This window comes from Patagioenas fasciata, chromosome 35 (genome assembly GCF_037038585.1).
Source record: "Patagioenas fasciata isolate bPatFas1 chromosome 35, bPatFas1.hap1, whole genome shotgun sequence".
Taxonomy (NCBI): domain Eukaryota; kingdom Metazoa; phylum Chordata; class Aves; order Columbiformes; family Columbidae; genus Patagioenas; species Patagioenas fasciata.
The window spans coordinates 3,270,744-3,285,257 of NC_092554.1; the positions used below are offsets into that span (position 1 = coordinate 3,270,744).

A 14,514-nucleotide genomic window follows, 5' to 3' on the forward strand; every position below is an offset into this window, starting at 1 on the left:
GGTTATTGGGGTTCGGGGGGGTTATTGGTGTCTATAGGGGGTTATTGGGGTTCGTGGGGGTTATTGGTGTCTATAGGGGGTTATTGGGGTTCGGGGGGGTTATTGGTGTCTATAGGGGGTTATTGGGGTTCGGGGGGGTTATTGGTGTCTATAGGGGGTTATTGGGGTTCGGGGGGGTTATTGGTGTCTATAGGGGGTTATTGGGGTTCAGGGGGGTTATTGGTGTCTATAGGGGGTTATTGGGGTTCGGGGGGGTTATTGGTGTCTATAGGGGGTTATTGGGGTTCAGGGGGGTTATTGGTGTCTATAGGGGGTTATTGGGGTTCGGGGGGGTTATTGGTGTCTATAGGGGGTTATTGGGGTTCGGGGGGGTTATTGGTGTCTATAGGGGGTTATTGGGGTTCGTGGGGGTTATTGGTGTCTATAGGGGGTTATTGGGGTTCAGGGGGGTTATTGGTGTCTATAGGGGGTTATTGGGGTTCGGGGGGGTTATTGGTGTCTATAGGGGGTTATTGGGGTTCAGGGGGGTTATTGGTGTCTATAGGGGGTTATTGGGGTTCGTGGGGGTTATTGGTGTCTATAGGGGGTTATTGGGGTTCAGGGGGGTTATTGGTGTCTATGGGGGGTTATTGGGGTTCGGGGGGGTTATTGGTGTCTATGGGGGGTTATTGGTGTCTATGGGGGGTTATTGGGGTTCAGGGGGGTTATTGGTGTCTATGGGGGGTTATTGGGGTTCAGGGGGGTTATTGGTGTCTATAGGGGGTTATTGGTGTCTATGGGGGGTTATTGGGGTTCAGGGGGGTTATTGGTGTCTATAGGGGGTTATTGGTGTCTATGGGGGGTTATTGGGGTTCAGGGGGGTTATTGGTGTCTATGGGGGGTTATTGGGGTTCGGGGGGGTTATTGGTGTCTATGGGGGGTTATTGGGGTTCGGGGGGGTTTTGGGGTGTCCCTGACCCCGTGCCCCCCCAGGCGTGTTCCCCGAGGCCGAGCAGGACCCCGTGATCACGGTGGGGGCCCTGGTGCAGCGCCAGGGGGACCCCGAACCCTTCGTGCGCGTGGTGCTGACGCTGGGGACCTGCAGCCCCATAGCGGGGGCTCAGGTGTGCAGCTTCCAGACCGAGCAGGACCTGCTGCAGGTGAGATAGGGGGAGCTATGGGGCGATCTATGGGGCTGGGGGGTCTATGGGGCTCAGGTGTGCAGCTTCCAGACCGAGCAGGACCTGCTGCAGGTGAGATAGGGGGAGCTATGGGGCGATCTATGGGGCTGGGGGGTCTATGGGGCTCAGGTGTGCAGCTTCCAGACTGAGCAGGACCTGCTGCAGGTGAGATAGGGGGAGCTATGGGGCGATCTATGGGGCTGGGGGGTCTATGGGGCTCAGGTGTGCAGCTTCCAGACCGAGCAGGACCTGCTGCAGGTGAGATAGGGGGAGCTATGGGGCGATCTATGGGGCTGGGGGGTCTGTGGGGCTCAGGTGTGCAGCTTCCAGACTGAGCAGGACCTGCTGCAGGTGAGATAGGGGGAGCTATGGGGCGATCTATGGGGCTGGGGGGTCTGTGGGGCTCAGGTGTGCAGCTTCCAGACCGACCAGGACCTGCTGCAGGTGAGATAGGGGGAGCTATGGGGCGATCTATGGGGCTGGGGGGTCTGTGGGGCTCAGGTGTGCAGCTTCCAGACCGAGCAGGACCTGCTGCAGGTGAGATGGGGGGAGCTATGGGGTGAGCTATGGGGCTGGGGGGTCTATGGGGCTCAGGTGTGCAGCTTCCAGACTGAGCAGGACCTGCTGCAGGTGAGATAGGGGGAGCTATGGGGCGATCTATGGGGCTGGGGGGTCTATGGGGCTCAGGTGTGCAGCTTCCAGACTGAGCAGGACCTGCTGCAGGTGAGATAGGGGGAGCTATGGGGCGATCTATGGGGCTGGGGGGTCTATGGGGCACAGGTGTGCAGCTTCCAGACCAAGCAGGACCTGCTGCAGGTGAGATAGGGGGAGCTATGGGGCGATCTATGGGGCTGGGGGGTCTATGGGGCACAGGTGTGCAGCTTCCAGAATGAGCAGGACCTGCTCCAGGTGAGATAGGGGGCGATCTATGGGGCTGGGGGGTCTATGGGGCTCAGGTGTGCAGCTTCCAGAATGAGCAGGACCTGCTGCAGGTGAGATAGGGGGAGCTATGGGGCGATCTATGGGGCTGGGGGGTCTGTGGGGCTCAGGTGTGCAGCTTCCAGACCGAGCAGGACCTGCTGCAGGTGAGATAGGGGGAGCTATGGGGCGATCTATGGGGCTGGGGGGTCTATGGGGCTCAGGTGTGCAGCTTCCAGACCGAGCAGGACCTGCTGCAGGTGAGATAGGGGGAGCTATGGGGCGATCTATGGGGCTGGGGGGTCTATGGGGCACAGGTGTGCAGCTTCCAGACTGAGCAGGACCTGCTGCAGGTGAGATAGGGGGAGCTATGGGGCGATCTATGGGGCTGGGGGGTCTATGGGGCTCAGGTGTGCAGCTTCCAGAATGAGCAGGACCTGCTGCAGGTGAGATAGGGGGAGCTATGGGGCGATCTATGGGGCTGGGGGGTCTATGGGGCTCAGGTGTGCAGCTTCCAGAATGAGCAGGACCTGCTGCAGGTGAGATAGGGGGCGATCTATGGGGCTGGGGGGTCTGGGGGGGGTCTATGGGGCTATGGGGTGTCTATGGGGCTATGGGGCACAGGTGTGCAGCTTCCAGACTGAACAGGACCTGCTGCAGATATGGGGCAGCTATTGGGCTGGGGGTCTATGGGGTCTGTGGGGATCTATGGGGGTTTGGGGGGGTCTATGAGGGTCTGTGGGGATTGGGGGGATCTCTGGGGGTTTGGGGGGGTCTATGGGAGTTCTCTGGGGGTTTGGGGGGTCTATGGAGGTCTATGGGGATTTGGGGGGGTCTATGGGGTCTGTGGGTGTCTATGGGGATTTGGGGGGTCTGTGGGGGTCTGTGTGGGGTCTGTGGGGGTCTCTGAGGTCTGGGGGGGTCTGTGGGGGTCTATGGGGGTTTAGGGGGGTCCGTGGTGGTTTCGGGGTCCCCTGACCCCCATCTGTCCCCCAGTCCTGGGCCGAGTTTGTGCGCCTGGTGGATCCCGACATCATCACCGGGTACAACATCCAGAACTTCGACCTCCCCTACCTGCTGCAGAGGGCCGAGGTGCTCAAGGTGAGCTCTGCCCCATAGCTGCCCCATAGCGACCCATAGAGACCCATAACCCGACCCACAGACACCCATAACCCACCCACAGAGACCCACAGTGACCCCCAACCTGATCCCCATTCCCCAGCCCTCCCCTACCTGCTGCAGAGGGCCGAGGTGCTCAAGGTGAGCTCTGCCCCATAGCTGCCCCATAGCGACCCATAGAGACCCATAACCCGACCCACAGACACCCATAACCCACCCACAGAGACCCCAAACCTGATCCCCATTCCCCAACCCTCCCCTACCTGCTGCAGAGGGCCGAGGTGCTCAAGGTGAGCTCTGCCCCATAGCTGCCCCATAGCTGCCCCATAGCGACCCATAACCCGACCCACAGACACCCATAACCCACCCACAGAGACCCCAAACCTGATCCCCATTCCCCAGCCCTCCCCTACCTGCTGCAGAGGGCCGAGGTGCTCAAGGTGAGCTCTGCCCCATAGCTGCCCCATAGCGACCCATAGAGACCCATAACCCGACCCACAGACACCCATAACCCACCCACAGAGACCCACAGTGACCCCCAACCTGATCCCCATTCCCCAGCCCTCCCCTACCTGCTGCAGAGGGCCGAGGTGCTCAAGGTGAGCTCTGCCCCATAGCTGCCCCATAGCGACCCATAGAGACCCATAACCCGACCCACAGACACCCATAACCCACCCACAGAGACCCCAAACCTGATCCCCATTCCCCAACCCTCCCCTACCTGCTGCAGAGGGCCGAGGTGCTCAAGGTGAGCTCTGCCCCATAGCTGCCCCATAGCTGCCCCATAGCGACCCATAACCCGACCCACAGACACCCATAACCCACCCACAGAGACCCCAAACCTGATCCCCATTCCCCAGCCCTCCCCTACCTGCTGCAGAGGGCCAAGGTGCTCAAGGTGAGCTCTGCCCCATAGCTGCCCCATAGCGACCCATAGAGACCCATAACCCGACCCACAGACACCCATAACCCACCCCACAGAGACCCCAAACCTGATCCCCATTCCCCAGCCCTGCCCGACCTGCTGCACAGGGTGGAGGTGTTGAAGGTGAGACCCATAGCCTGCCCCATAGCGACCCATAACCTGCCCCCAGTGACCCCCCAGCCCCATAGATCCCCCATAGCCCCCCAGTCCTGCAGCACATCCATGACGACCCTCCCGTCCATGGGCACCACCCTGCCCCATAACCCCCTATAACCCTCTTGTACCGCCCCATAACCCCCATAACCCCCACATACAACCCCCCATAACCCCCTGTACTGCCCCATAACCCCCATGTACAACCACCCATAACCCCCCTGTACCACCCCATAACCCCCATAACCCCCACGTACAACCCCCCATAACCCCCCTGTACCGCCCCATAACCCCCACGTACAACCCCCCATAAACCCCCTGTACCGCCCCATAACCCCCATAACCCCCCTGTACCGCCCCATAACCCCCACGTACAACCCCCCATAAACCCCCTGTACCACCCCATAACCCCCATAACCCCCATGTACCACCCCCCATAACCCCCCTGAACCTCCTCCAGGGTCTCCCCCAGACCCCCAGTGACCCCCATAGATCCCTTCCAGCCCCACAGATCCCCCCCAGCCCCATAGACCTGCAGCACATCCATGACAACCCTCCCATCCATGGGCACCACCCTGCCCCATAACCCCCCAAAAACCCCCCCAAACCCCCCCAAACCTCCCCCTACCCAGCCCCCCAAGCGCCCCCCAGCCCCCCAAGCGCCCCCCATGGCTCTGCCCCCCAGGTGCCGTCGTTCCCGCTGCTCGGGCGCATCCGCGGGCGCCGCTGCCGCATCCGCGAGGCCGCGTTCCAGTCGCGGCAGCTGGGCCGGCGCGAGGGGAAGGCCGTGCCCATGGACGGGAGGGTGGTCCTGGACCTGCTGCAGGTGTGGGGCGGCTGTGGGGCTGGGGAGGTCATGGGGTCATTGGGGGTTATGGGGTACGTGGGGGTTATGGGGTACATGGGGGTTATGGGGTACATGGGGGTTATGGGGGAAAGCGGTGCCCATGGACGGGAGGGTGGTCCTGGACCTGCTGCAGGTGTGGGGCGGCTGTGGGGCGGCTGTGGGGCTGGGGAGGTCATGGCGTGATTGGGGGTTATGGGGTACATGGGGGTTATGGGGGTGATTGGGGGTTATGGGGTACATGGGGGTTATGGGGTACATGGGGGTCATGGGGGTTATGGGGGTTATGGGTACATGGGGGTTATGGGGTACATGGGGGTTATGGGTACATGGGGGTTATGGGGTACATGGGGGTCATGGGGGTTATGGGGTACATGGGGGTTATGGGGTACATGGGGGTCATGGGGGTTATGGGGTACATGGGGGTTATGGGTACATGGGGTTATGGGGGAAGGCCGTGCCCATGGACGGGAGGGTGGTCCTGGACCTGCTGCAGGTGTGGGGCGGCTGTGGGGCTGGGGAGGTCATGGCGTGATTGGGGTACATGGGGGTTATGGGTACGTGGGGGTTATGGGGGTTATGGGTACATGGGGGTTATGGGTGCATGGGGGTTATGGGTGCGTGGGGGTTATGGGTGCGTGGGGGTCATAGGGGTTATGGGGTCGTGGGGGTTATGGGGGTCATAGGATACATGGGGGTTATGGGGTGATTGGGGGTTATGGGGTACATGGGGGTCATGGGGGTTATGGGGTGATTGGGGGTTGTGGGGTACATGGGGGTTATGGGGCAGCTATGGGGCTGGGGGGCATTTTTGGGGTGTTTCGGGGTGCTCCGGGGTATTTCGGGGCGCCCCGTCTGTATTTTTGGCTGTTTTAGCCCATTTTTGCCCATTTTGCCAGGTTCTGCTGGGGGAGCCCCAGCTGCGCTCCTGAGGCCTCAGGGCCTGTTTGGCTCCATTTTGGTGCAGTTTTGGTCCCTTTTGGTGCAGTTTTGGTCCCTTTTGGTGCAGTTTGGGGCTATTTTGGGGTATCCTGGGGACATTTTGGGGTGTTTTGTTTGTATTTTGGGCTGTTTTGTTGGTATTTTGGGGCATTTTTGCCCATTTTGCCAGGTTTTGCTGGGGGAGCCCCAGCTGCGCTCCTGAGGCCTCAGGGCCTGTTTGGCTCCATTTTGGTGCAGTTTTGGGCCATTTTGGTGCAGTTTTGGGCCATTTTGGTCCCTTTTGGTGCAGTTTTGGGGTGTTCTGGGGTGTTTCGGGGTGCTCCGGGGTATTTCGGGGCGCCCCGTCTGTATTTTTGGCTGTTTTAGCCCGTTTTTGCCCATTTTGCCAGGTTCTGCTGGGGGAGCCCCAGCTGCGCTCCTGAGGCCTCAGGGCCTCTTTGGCTCCATTTTGGTGCAGTTTTGGGCCATTTTGGTCCCTTCTGGTGCAGTTTTGGGGTGTTTTGGTGCGGTTTTGGGGTGTTCTGGGGTGTTTCGGGGTGCTCCGGGGTATTTCGGGGCGCCCCGTCTGTATTTTTGGCTGTTTTAGCCCATTTTTGCCCAATTTTGCCAGGTTTTGCTGGGGGAGCCCCAGCTGCGCTCCTGAGGCCTCAGGGCCTGTTTGGCTCCATTTTGGTCCCTTCTGGTGCAGTTTTGGGGTGTTTTGGTGCGGTTTTGGGGTGTTCTGGGGTGTTTCGGGGCGCTCCGGGGGTGTTTCGGGGCGCCCGGTCTGTATTTCGGGGCGTTTCAGCCCGTTTTGGCCCCGTTTCGCCAGGTTCTGCTGCGGGAGCACAAGCTGCGCTCCTACAGCCTCAACGCCGTCAGCGCCCATTTCCTGGGGGAGCAGAAGGAGGACGTGGCCCCCGGGATCATCACCGACCTGCAGGTGTCCCCAGCGGGTCCCCAGTGTCCCCAACGGGTCCCCAGTGTCCCCCCATGTCCCCAGCGGGTCCCCAGTGTCCCCAACGGGTCCCCAATGTCCCCAGCGGGTCCCCAGTGTCCCCAACGGGTCCCCAATGTCCCCAGCGGGTCCCCAGTGTCCCCAACGGGTCCCCAATGTCCCCCCATGTCCCCAGCGGGTCACCCATGGCCCCAACGGGTCCCCAATGTCCCTCCATGGCCCCAATGGGTCCCCCATGTCCCCAGCGGGTCCCCAGTGTCCCCAACGGGTCCCCAATGTCCCCCCATGGCCCCAATGGGTCCCCCATGTCCCCAACGGGTCCCCAATGTCCCCAGCGGGTCCCCCATGGCCCCAACGGGTCCCTGATGTCCCCAGCGGGTCCCCAATGTCCCCCAATGTCCCCAACGGGTCCCCAATCTCCCCCCATGGCCCCAACAGGTCCCCAATGTCCCCAAGAGGTCCCCAGTGTCCCCCCATGGCCCCAACGGGTCCCCAGTGTCCCCCCATGTCCCCAACGGGTCCCCAATGTCCCCCCATGGCCCTAACGGGTCCCCAATGTCCCCAACGGGTCCCCAGTGTCCCCCCATGGCCCCCTGTGTCCCCCCATCTCCCCCTCTGTCCCTCCATCTCCATCCCATGTGTCCCACAAGTGTCCCCAATGTCCCCCCATATCCCCCCATGTCCCCATATCCCCCCGTGTCCCCCATGTGTCCCCTCCATGTCCATCCCGTGTCTCTGCTGTGTCCCCTGTGTGTCCCCCCATGTCCCCCATGTGTCCCCAATGTAACCCCCGCCATGTCCCCAATGTCCCCCCTGTGTTCCCCATATCCCCCGGTGTCCCCTCCATGTCCCCCATGTCCCCATATCCGTCCATGTCCATCCCATGTCCCCAACATGTCCCTGCATGTCCCCCTTGTGTCCCCGATGCCCTCATTGTCCCCATTGTCCCCATTATCCCCATACCCCCATTACCCCCATTGCCCCCATTGTCCCCATTGCCCCCATTGTCCCCATCATCCCCAATGTCCCCATTACCCCCATTGTCCCCATTGTCCCCATTGCCCCCATTGCCCCCATTGCCCCCATTGTCCCCATCGTCCCCAATGTCCCCATTACCCCCATTACCCCCATTGTCCCCATTGCCCCCATTGCCCCCAATGTCCCCATCGTCCCCAATGTCCCCATTACCCCCATTGCCCCCATTACCCCCATTGCCCCCATTGTCCCCATTGCCCCCATTGTCCCCAATGTCCCCATTGTCCCCATTATCCCCATACCCCCATTGCCCCCATTGCCCCCATCGTCCCCATTGCCCCCAGTGTCCCCATCGCCCCCAGTGTCCCCATCGCCCCCAATGTCCCCTGTGTCCCCGTGTCCCCAGAACGGCTCGGACGTCACCCGGCGCCGCCTGGCCGTGTACTGCCTGAAGGACGCGTTCCTGTGTCCCCATGTCCCCAATGCCCCCCATGTCCCCAATGCCCCCCATGTCCCCACTGTCCCCAATGCCCCAATGCCCTCATTGTCCCCATTGCCCCCAGTGTCCCCGTTGCCCCCATTGCCCCCAATGTCCCCATTGCCCCCAATGTCCCCAATATCCCCGTGTCCCCAGAACGGCTCAGACATCACCCGGCGCCGCCTGGCCGTGTACTGCCTGAAGGACGCGTTCCTGTGTCCCCATGTCCCCAATGCCCCCCATGTCCCCACTGTCCCCAATGCCCCAATGCCCCCATTGTCCCCATTGCCCCCAGTGTCCCCATTGTCCCCATTGCTCCCAGTGTCCCCATCGCCCCCAATGTCCCCCGTGTCCCCGTGTCCCCAGAACGGCTCGGACGTCACCCGGCGCCGCCTGGCCGTGTACTGCCTGAAGGACGCGTTCCTGTGTCCCCATGTCCCCAATGCCCCCCATGTCCCCACTGTCCCCACTGTCCCCAATGCCCCCATTGTCCCCATTGCCCCCAGTGTCCCCATTGCCCCCATTGCCCCCACTGCCCCCATCGCCCCCAATGTCCCCTGTGTCCCCGTGTCCCCAGAACGGCTCGGACGTCACCCGGCGCCGCCTGGCCGTGTACTGCCTGAAGGACGCGTTCCTGCCGCTGCGGCTGCTGGAGCGGCTGATGGTGCTGGTGACCCAGGTGGAGATGGCCCGCGTCACCGGCGTCCCCCTGCGCTACCTGCTGGCCCGGGGACAACAGGTCAAGGTCGTGTCACAGCTGCTCAGACAGGTCAGGGGACATTGGGGGACATACGGGGACAATGGGGGTATGGGGACATTGGGGGACAAGGGGACATAGGGGGATATGGGGATGTGGGGGTATGGGGACATGGGACAATGGGGACAGGGGAGGACAAGGGGCCATAGGGATATGGGGACAGGGGGATATGGGGTTATAGGGACATGGGGGGACAGGGGGATATAGGGATATGGGACAATGGGGACATGTGGGGACATAGAAGGACAGGGGGATATGGGGACATGGGACAATAGGGACAGGGGGACGTGGGGATATGGGACGTGGGGATATGGGGACAGGGGGTATGGGAACAAAGGGACATAGGGGAATATGGGTGTATGGGGACATATGGGGACATGGGGGGACATAGGGGACACAGGGATATGGGGACATGGGGGGACATGGGGATATAGGTATATGGGGACATAAGGACAATGGGGACATGGAGATTTGGGGACATGGGACAATGGGGACAGACAAAGGGACATAGGGGGACATGGGACAATGGGGATGGGGGGACATGGGACAATGGGGTCATGGGGATAGGGGGACATGGGGCCATCAGGGGGGGGGGGACAGGGGGTCGGGGGGGGTCGGTGTCCCCAGGGGGGTCAATGAGGGGTCAGGGGGGGTCGGTGTCCCCAGGGGGGTCAATGGGGGGGTCAGGGGGGGTCGGTGTCCCCAGGGGGGTCAATGGGGGGTCAGGGGGGTCGGTGTCCCCAGGGGGGTCAATGGGGGGGTCGGGGGGGTCGGTGTCCCCAGGGGGGTCAATGGGGGGGTCAGGGGGGTCGGTGTCCCCAGGGGGGTCAATGGGGGGTCGGGGGGGGTCGGTGTCCCCAGGGGGGTCACAGGTGTCCCTGTCCCCCAGGCCATGGCTGAGGATCTGCTGATGCCGGTGGTTCGGTCCGAGGGGGGGGAGGATTACGAGGGGGCCACCGTCATCGAACCCAACAAGGGGTGAGTGGGACCCCCCAAAGCCCCCTGGGACCCCCCAACTGTCCCTTGGGACCCCCAGGTCCCCCTGAGACCCCTGACCCCCATTTTACCCCCCCCCATGTCCCCCTGTGACCCCCCATGTCCTCATGTCCCCATGTGACCCCCATGACCCCTCTGACCCCCATGTCCCCCTGTGACCCTCATGACCCCCATGACCCCATGTCCCCCCATGTCCCTGTGACCCTCATGACCCCCCATGTCCATATGACCCCTCTGACCCCCATGTCCCCCTGTGACCCCCCATGTCCTCATGTCCCCATGTGACCCCCATGACCCCTCTGACCCCCATGTCCCCTTGTGACCCCCATGTTCCTCTGTGACCTCCATGACCCCTCTGATCCCCATGTCCCCCATGTCCCTGTGACCCCATGTCCCCCCATGTCCCTATGACCCCTGTGACCCCCATGACCCTCATGACCCCGCATGTCCCTCTGTGACCCCCATTTTGCCCCGTGACCCCCCCATGTGCCCCCTCAAGATGCCCCCTGTGCCCCCCTTGACCTGACCTTGACCTCACCTTGACCCCTGCCCCCCGCAGCTACTACGACACCCCCATCGTGACCTTGGACTTCTCGTCCCTGTACCCGTCCATCATGATGGCGCACAACCTGTGCTACACCACCCTGCTGCCCCCCGGGGGGCTGCAGCGCTTCGGGTGGGTACCCCAAACCTGCTGCACCCCCAAACCGAGCTGCACCCCCTGCTGCACCCCCAAACCGAGCTGCACCCCCCTGCTGCACCCCCAAACTGAGCTACAGGCCCCTGCTGCACCCCCAAACCGAGCTGCACCCCCCTGCTGCACCCCCAAACCGAGCTACAGGCCCCTGCTGCACCCCCAAACCTGCTGCACCCCCAACCTGTGCTACACCACCCTGCTGCCCCCCGGGGGGCTGCAGCGCTTCGGGTGGGTACCCCAACCTGCTGCACCCCCAAACAGAGCTGCACCCCCTGCTGCACCCCCAAACTGAGCTGCACCCCCTGCTGCACCCCCAAACTGAGCTGCACCCCCCTGCTGCACCCCCAAACCGAGCTACAGGCCCCTGCTGCACCCCCAAACTGAGCTGCACCCCCTGCTGCACCCCCAAACCGAGCTACAGGCCCCTGCTGCACCCCCAAACCGAGCTACAGGCCCCTGCTGCACCCCCAAACCGAGCTGCACCCCCCTGCTGCACCCCCAAACCGAGCTACAGGCCCCTGCTGCACCCCCAAACCTGCTGCACCCCCAAACCGAGCTGCACCCCCCTGCTGCACCCCCAAACCGAGCTACAGGCCCCTGCTGCACCCCCAAACCGAGCTACAGGCCCCTGCTGCACCCCCAAACCGAGCTGCACCCCCCTGCTGCACCCCCAAACCGAGCTACAGGCCCCTGCTGCACCCCCAAACCTGCTGCACCCCCAAACCTGCTGCACCCCCTGCTGCACCCCCAAACTGAGCTGCACCCCCTGCTGCACCCCCAAACTGAACTGCACCCCCAAACCGAGCTGCACTCCCTGCTGCACCCCCAACCTGTGCTGCACCCCCCTGCTGCCCCCCGGGTGGGTACTGGGGACACAGTGGGCACTGGGATATACTGGGATGTACTGGGGGGCCCTGGGGTCAGTCTGTCCCCCCCCGTCCCCAGGGTGTCCCCCAAGGATGTCACATGCACCCCATGTGCTGGGGGGGAACTGGGAGGAATTGGGGGGCACTGGGGGTCAGTCTGTCCCCCCATGTTCCCTGGGTGTCCCCTGAGGGTGTCACCTGCACCCCATGTGCTGGGGGGCACTGGGGGACACTGGGGGTCACTGGTGTCAGTGTCCCCGTGTCCCCTGTCCCAGGCTGACCCTTGATGACGTCACACGCACCCCATGGGCTGGGGGGCATTGGGGGTCACTGGGGGGCATTGGGGGTCACTGGGGGTCGGTCTGTCCCCCCATGTCCCCCTGTGTCCCCTGGGTGTCCCCCGAGGGTGTCACCTGCACCCCATGTGCTGGGGGACATTGGGATGCACTGGGGGTCACTGGGATGTATTGGGGGTCACTGGGGGGCATTGGGGGTCACTGGGGGACATTGGGGTCACTGTCCCCGTGTCCCCTGTCCCAGGCTGACTCTCGATGACGTCACACACACCCCATGTGCTGGGGGGCATTGGGATGCACTGGGGGTCACTGGGATGCACTGGGGGTCACTGGGGGACATTGGGGTCACTGGGGTCACTGGTGTCAGTGTCCCCGTGTCCCCTGTCCCAGGCTGACCCTCGATGACGTCACATGCACCCCATGGGCTGGGGGGCATTGGGGGTCACTGGGGGGCATTGGGGGTCACTGGGGGTCGGTCTGTCCCCCCATGTCCCCCTGTGTCCCCTGGGTGTCCCCTGAGGATGTCACCTGCACCCCATGTGCTGGGGGGCATTGGGGGACACTGGGGGGCATTGGGGGTCACTGGGGGTCGGTCTGTCCCCCCATGTCCCCCTGTGTCCCCTGGGTGTCCCCTGAGGATGTCACCTGCACCCCATGTGCTGGGGGGCATTGGGATGCACTGGGGGACACTGGGGGTCACTGGGGGACATTGGGGTCAGTGGGGTCAGTGTCCCCGTGTCCCCTGTCCCAGGCTGACCCCCGATGACGTCACGCGCACCCCCACCGGGGAGCTGTTTGTCCGTCCGTCCGTGCGGCGGGGGCTGCTGCCCCGCGTGCTGGAGGGGCTGCTGGGGGCACGCGCCAGGTGGGGACATCGGGGACATCGGGGGGATGGGGGACATTGTGGGGATATGGGGACAATGGGGACATTGGGGATGGGGACATCAGGGGGATGGGGGACATTGTGGGGATATGGGGACAATGGGGACATTGGGGATGGGGACATCAGGGGGATGGGGGACATTGTGGGGATATGGGGACAATGGGGACATTGGGGATGGGGACATCAGGGGGATGGGGGACATTGTGGGGATATGGGGACAATGGGGACATTGGGGATGGGGACATCGGGGGGATGGGGGACATTGTGGGGATATGGGGACATCAGGGGGATGGGGGACAGGGGGACATTGTGGGGACAGGGGGACAATGGGGACATTGTGGGGATATGGGGACAATGGGGACATCGGGGGGATGGGGGACATGGTGGGGATATGGGGACATCGGGGGGATGGGGGACAGGGGGACATTGGAGGGACAGGGGGACAATGGGGACATTGTGGGGATATGGGGACAATGGGGACATCGGGGGGATGGGGGACAGGGGGACATTGGAGGGACAGGGGGACAATGGGGACATTGTGGGGACAGGGGGACAATGGGGACATCGGAGGGATGGGGGACATTGTGGGGATATGGGGACATCAGGGGGATGGGGGATAGGGGGACAATGGGGACATCAGGGGATGGGGACATTGAGGGGACAGGGGGACATTGGGGGGACAATGGGGACATCGGGGATGGGGACATCAGGGGGATGGGGGACATTGTGGGGATATGGGGACATCGGGGGGATAGGGGACAGGGGGACATTGGAGGGACAGGGGGACAATGGGGACATTGTGGGGACAGGGGGACAATGAGGGGACATGGGGACAGCAGGGGGATATGGGGACAATGGGGGGATATGGGGACACAGGGACTGGGGGACAATGGGGGATACGGGGACAGGGGGACAATGGGGACATGAGGACAATGGGAGGATATGGGGATGCTGGGGGGACATGGGGACAGGGAGACAATGGGGGGATGTTGGGGACATTTGGGACAGGGAGATATGGGGGACATTGGGGATCAGGGGGACAGGGAGGACATGGGGACACTGGGGACATGGGGACAGGTGGACATGGGGACAGGTGGACATGGGGACAGGTGGACATGGGGATATGGGGACAGGGGGACATGAGGACAGGGGACACAGGGACTTGGGGCTGTGGGGACATTGCAGGGGACATGGGGGCTCTGGGGGCCCCCAAGGGGCTGGGGGTCTCTATGGGGTCTCTATGGGGTCTGTGGGGGGTCTATGGGGTCTCTATGGGTCTCTGTGGGGTCTCTATGGGGTCTGTGGGGTCTCTATGGGGTCTCTGTGGGTCTCTATGGGTCTCTGTGGGGTCTGGGGGGTCTCTATGGGGTCTCTGTGGGTCTCTATGGGTCTCTGTGGGGTCTGGGGGGTCTCTATGGGGTCTCTGTGGGGTCTATGGGGTCTCTATGGGGTCTGTGGGGTCTCTATGGGGTCTCTATGGGTCTCTATGGGGTCTGGGGGGTCTCTATGGGGTCTGTGGGGTCTCTATGGGTCTCTATGGGTCTCTGTGGGGTCTATGGGGTCTCTAT

At 63.0% G+C, this 14,514-nt stretch overlaps 1 protein-coding gene across 2 annotated transcripts in view; it reads left to right on the plus strand.

Moving 5' to 3' along the window:
- The window catches only part of POLD1 (DNA polymerase delta 1, catalytic subunit), a 53,975-nt gene that overhangs the window by 15,333 nt on the left and 24,128 nt on the right, over nt 1-14,514 (plus strand). The window contains exons 8-16 of one of the 2 annotated variants that reach the window (XM_071801130.1): nt 973-1,103; nt 2,489-2,524; nt 3,075-3,179; nt 4,961-5,101; nt 6,873-6,983; nt 9,029-9,220; nt 10,098-10,186; nt 10,764-10,880; nt 12,815-12,928. In XM_071801130.1, the coding sequence (XP_071657231.1) occupies nt 973-1,103; nt 2,489-2,524; nt 3,075-3,179; nt 4,961-5,101; nt 6,873-6,983; nt 9,029-9,220; nt 10,098-10,186; nt 10,764-10,880; nt 12,815-12,928 (1,036 nt within the window). Of the gene's footprint in view, nt 1-972; nt 1,140-2,488; nt 2,525-3,074; nt 3,180-4,960; nt 5,102-6,872; nt 6,984-9,028; nt 9,221-10,097; nt 10,187-10,763; nt 10,881-12,814; nt 12,929-14,514 lie in introns of both variants that reach the window. The other variant, XM_065859679.2, reaches the window with a different exon arrangement.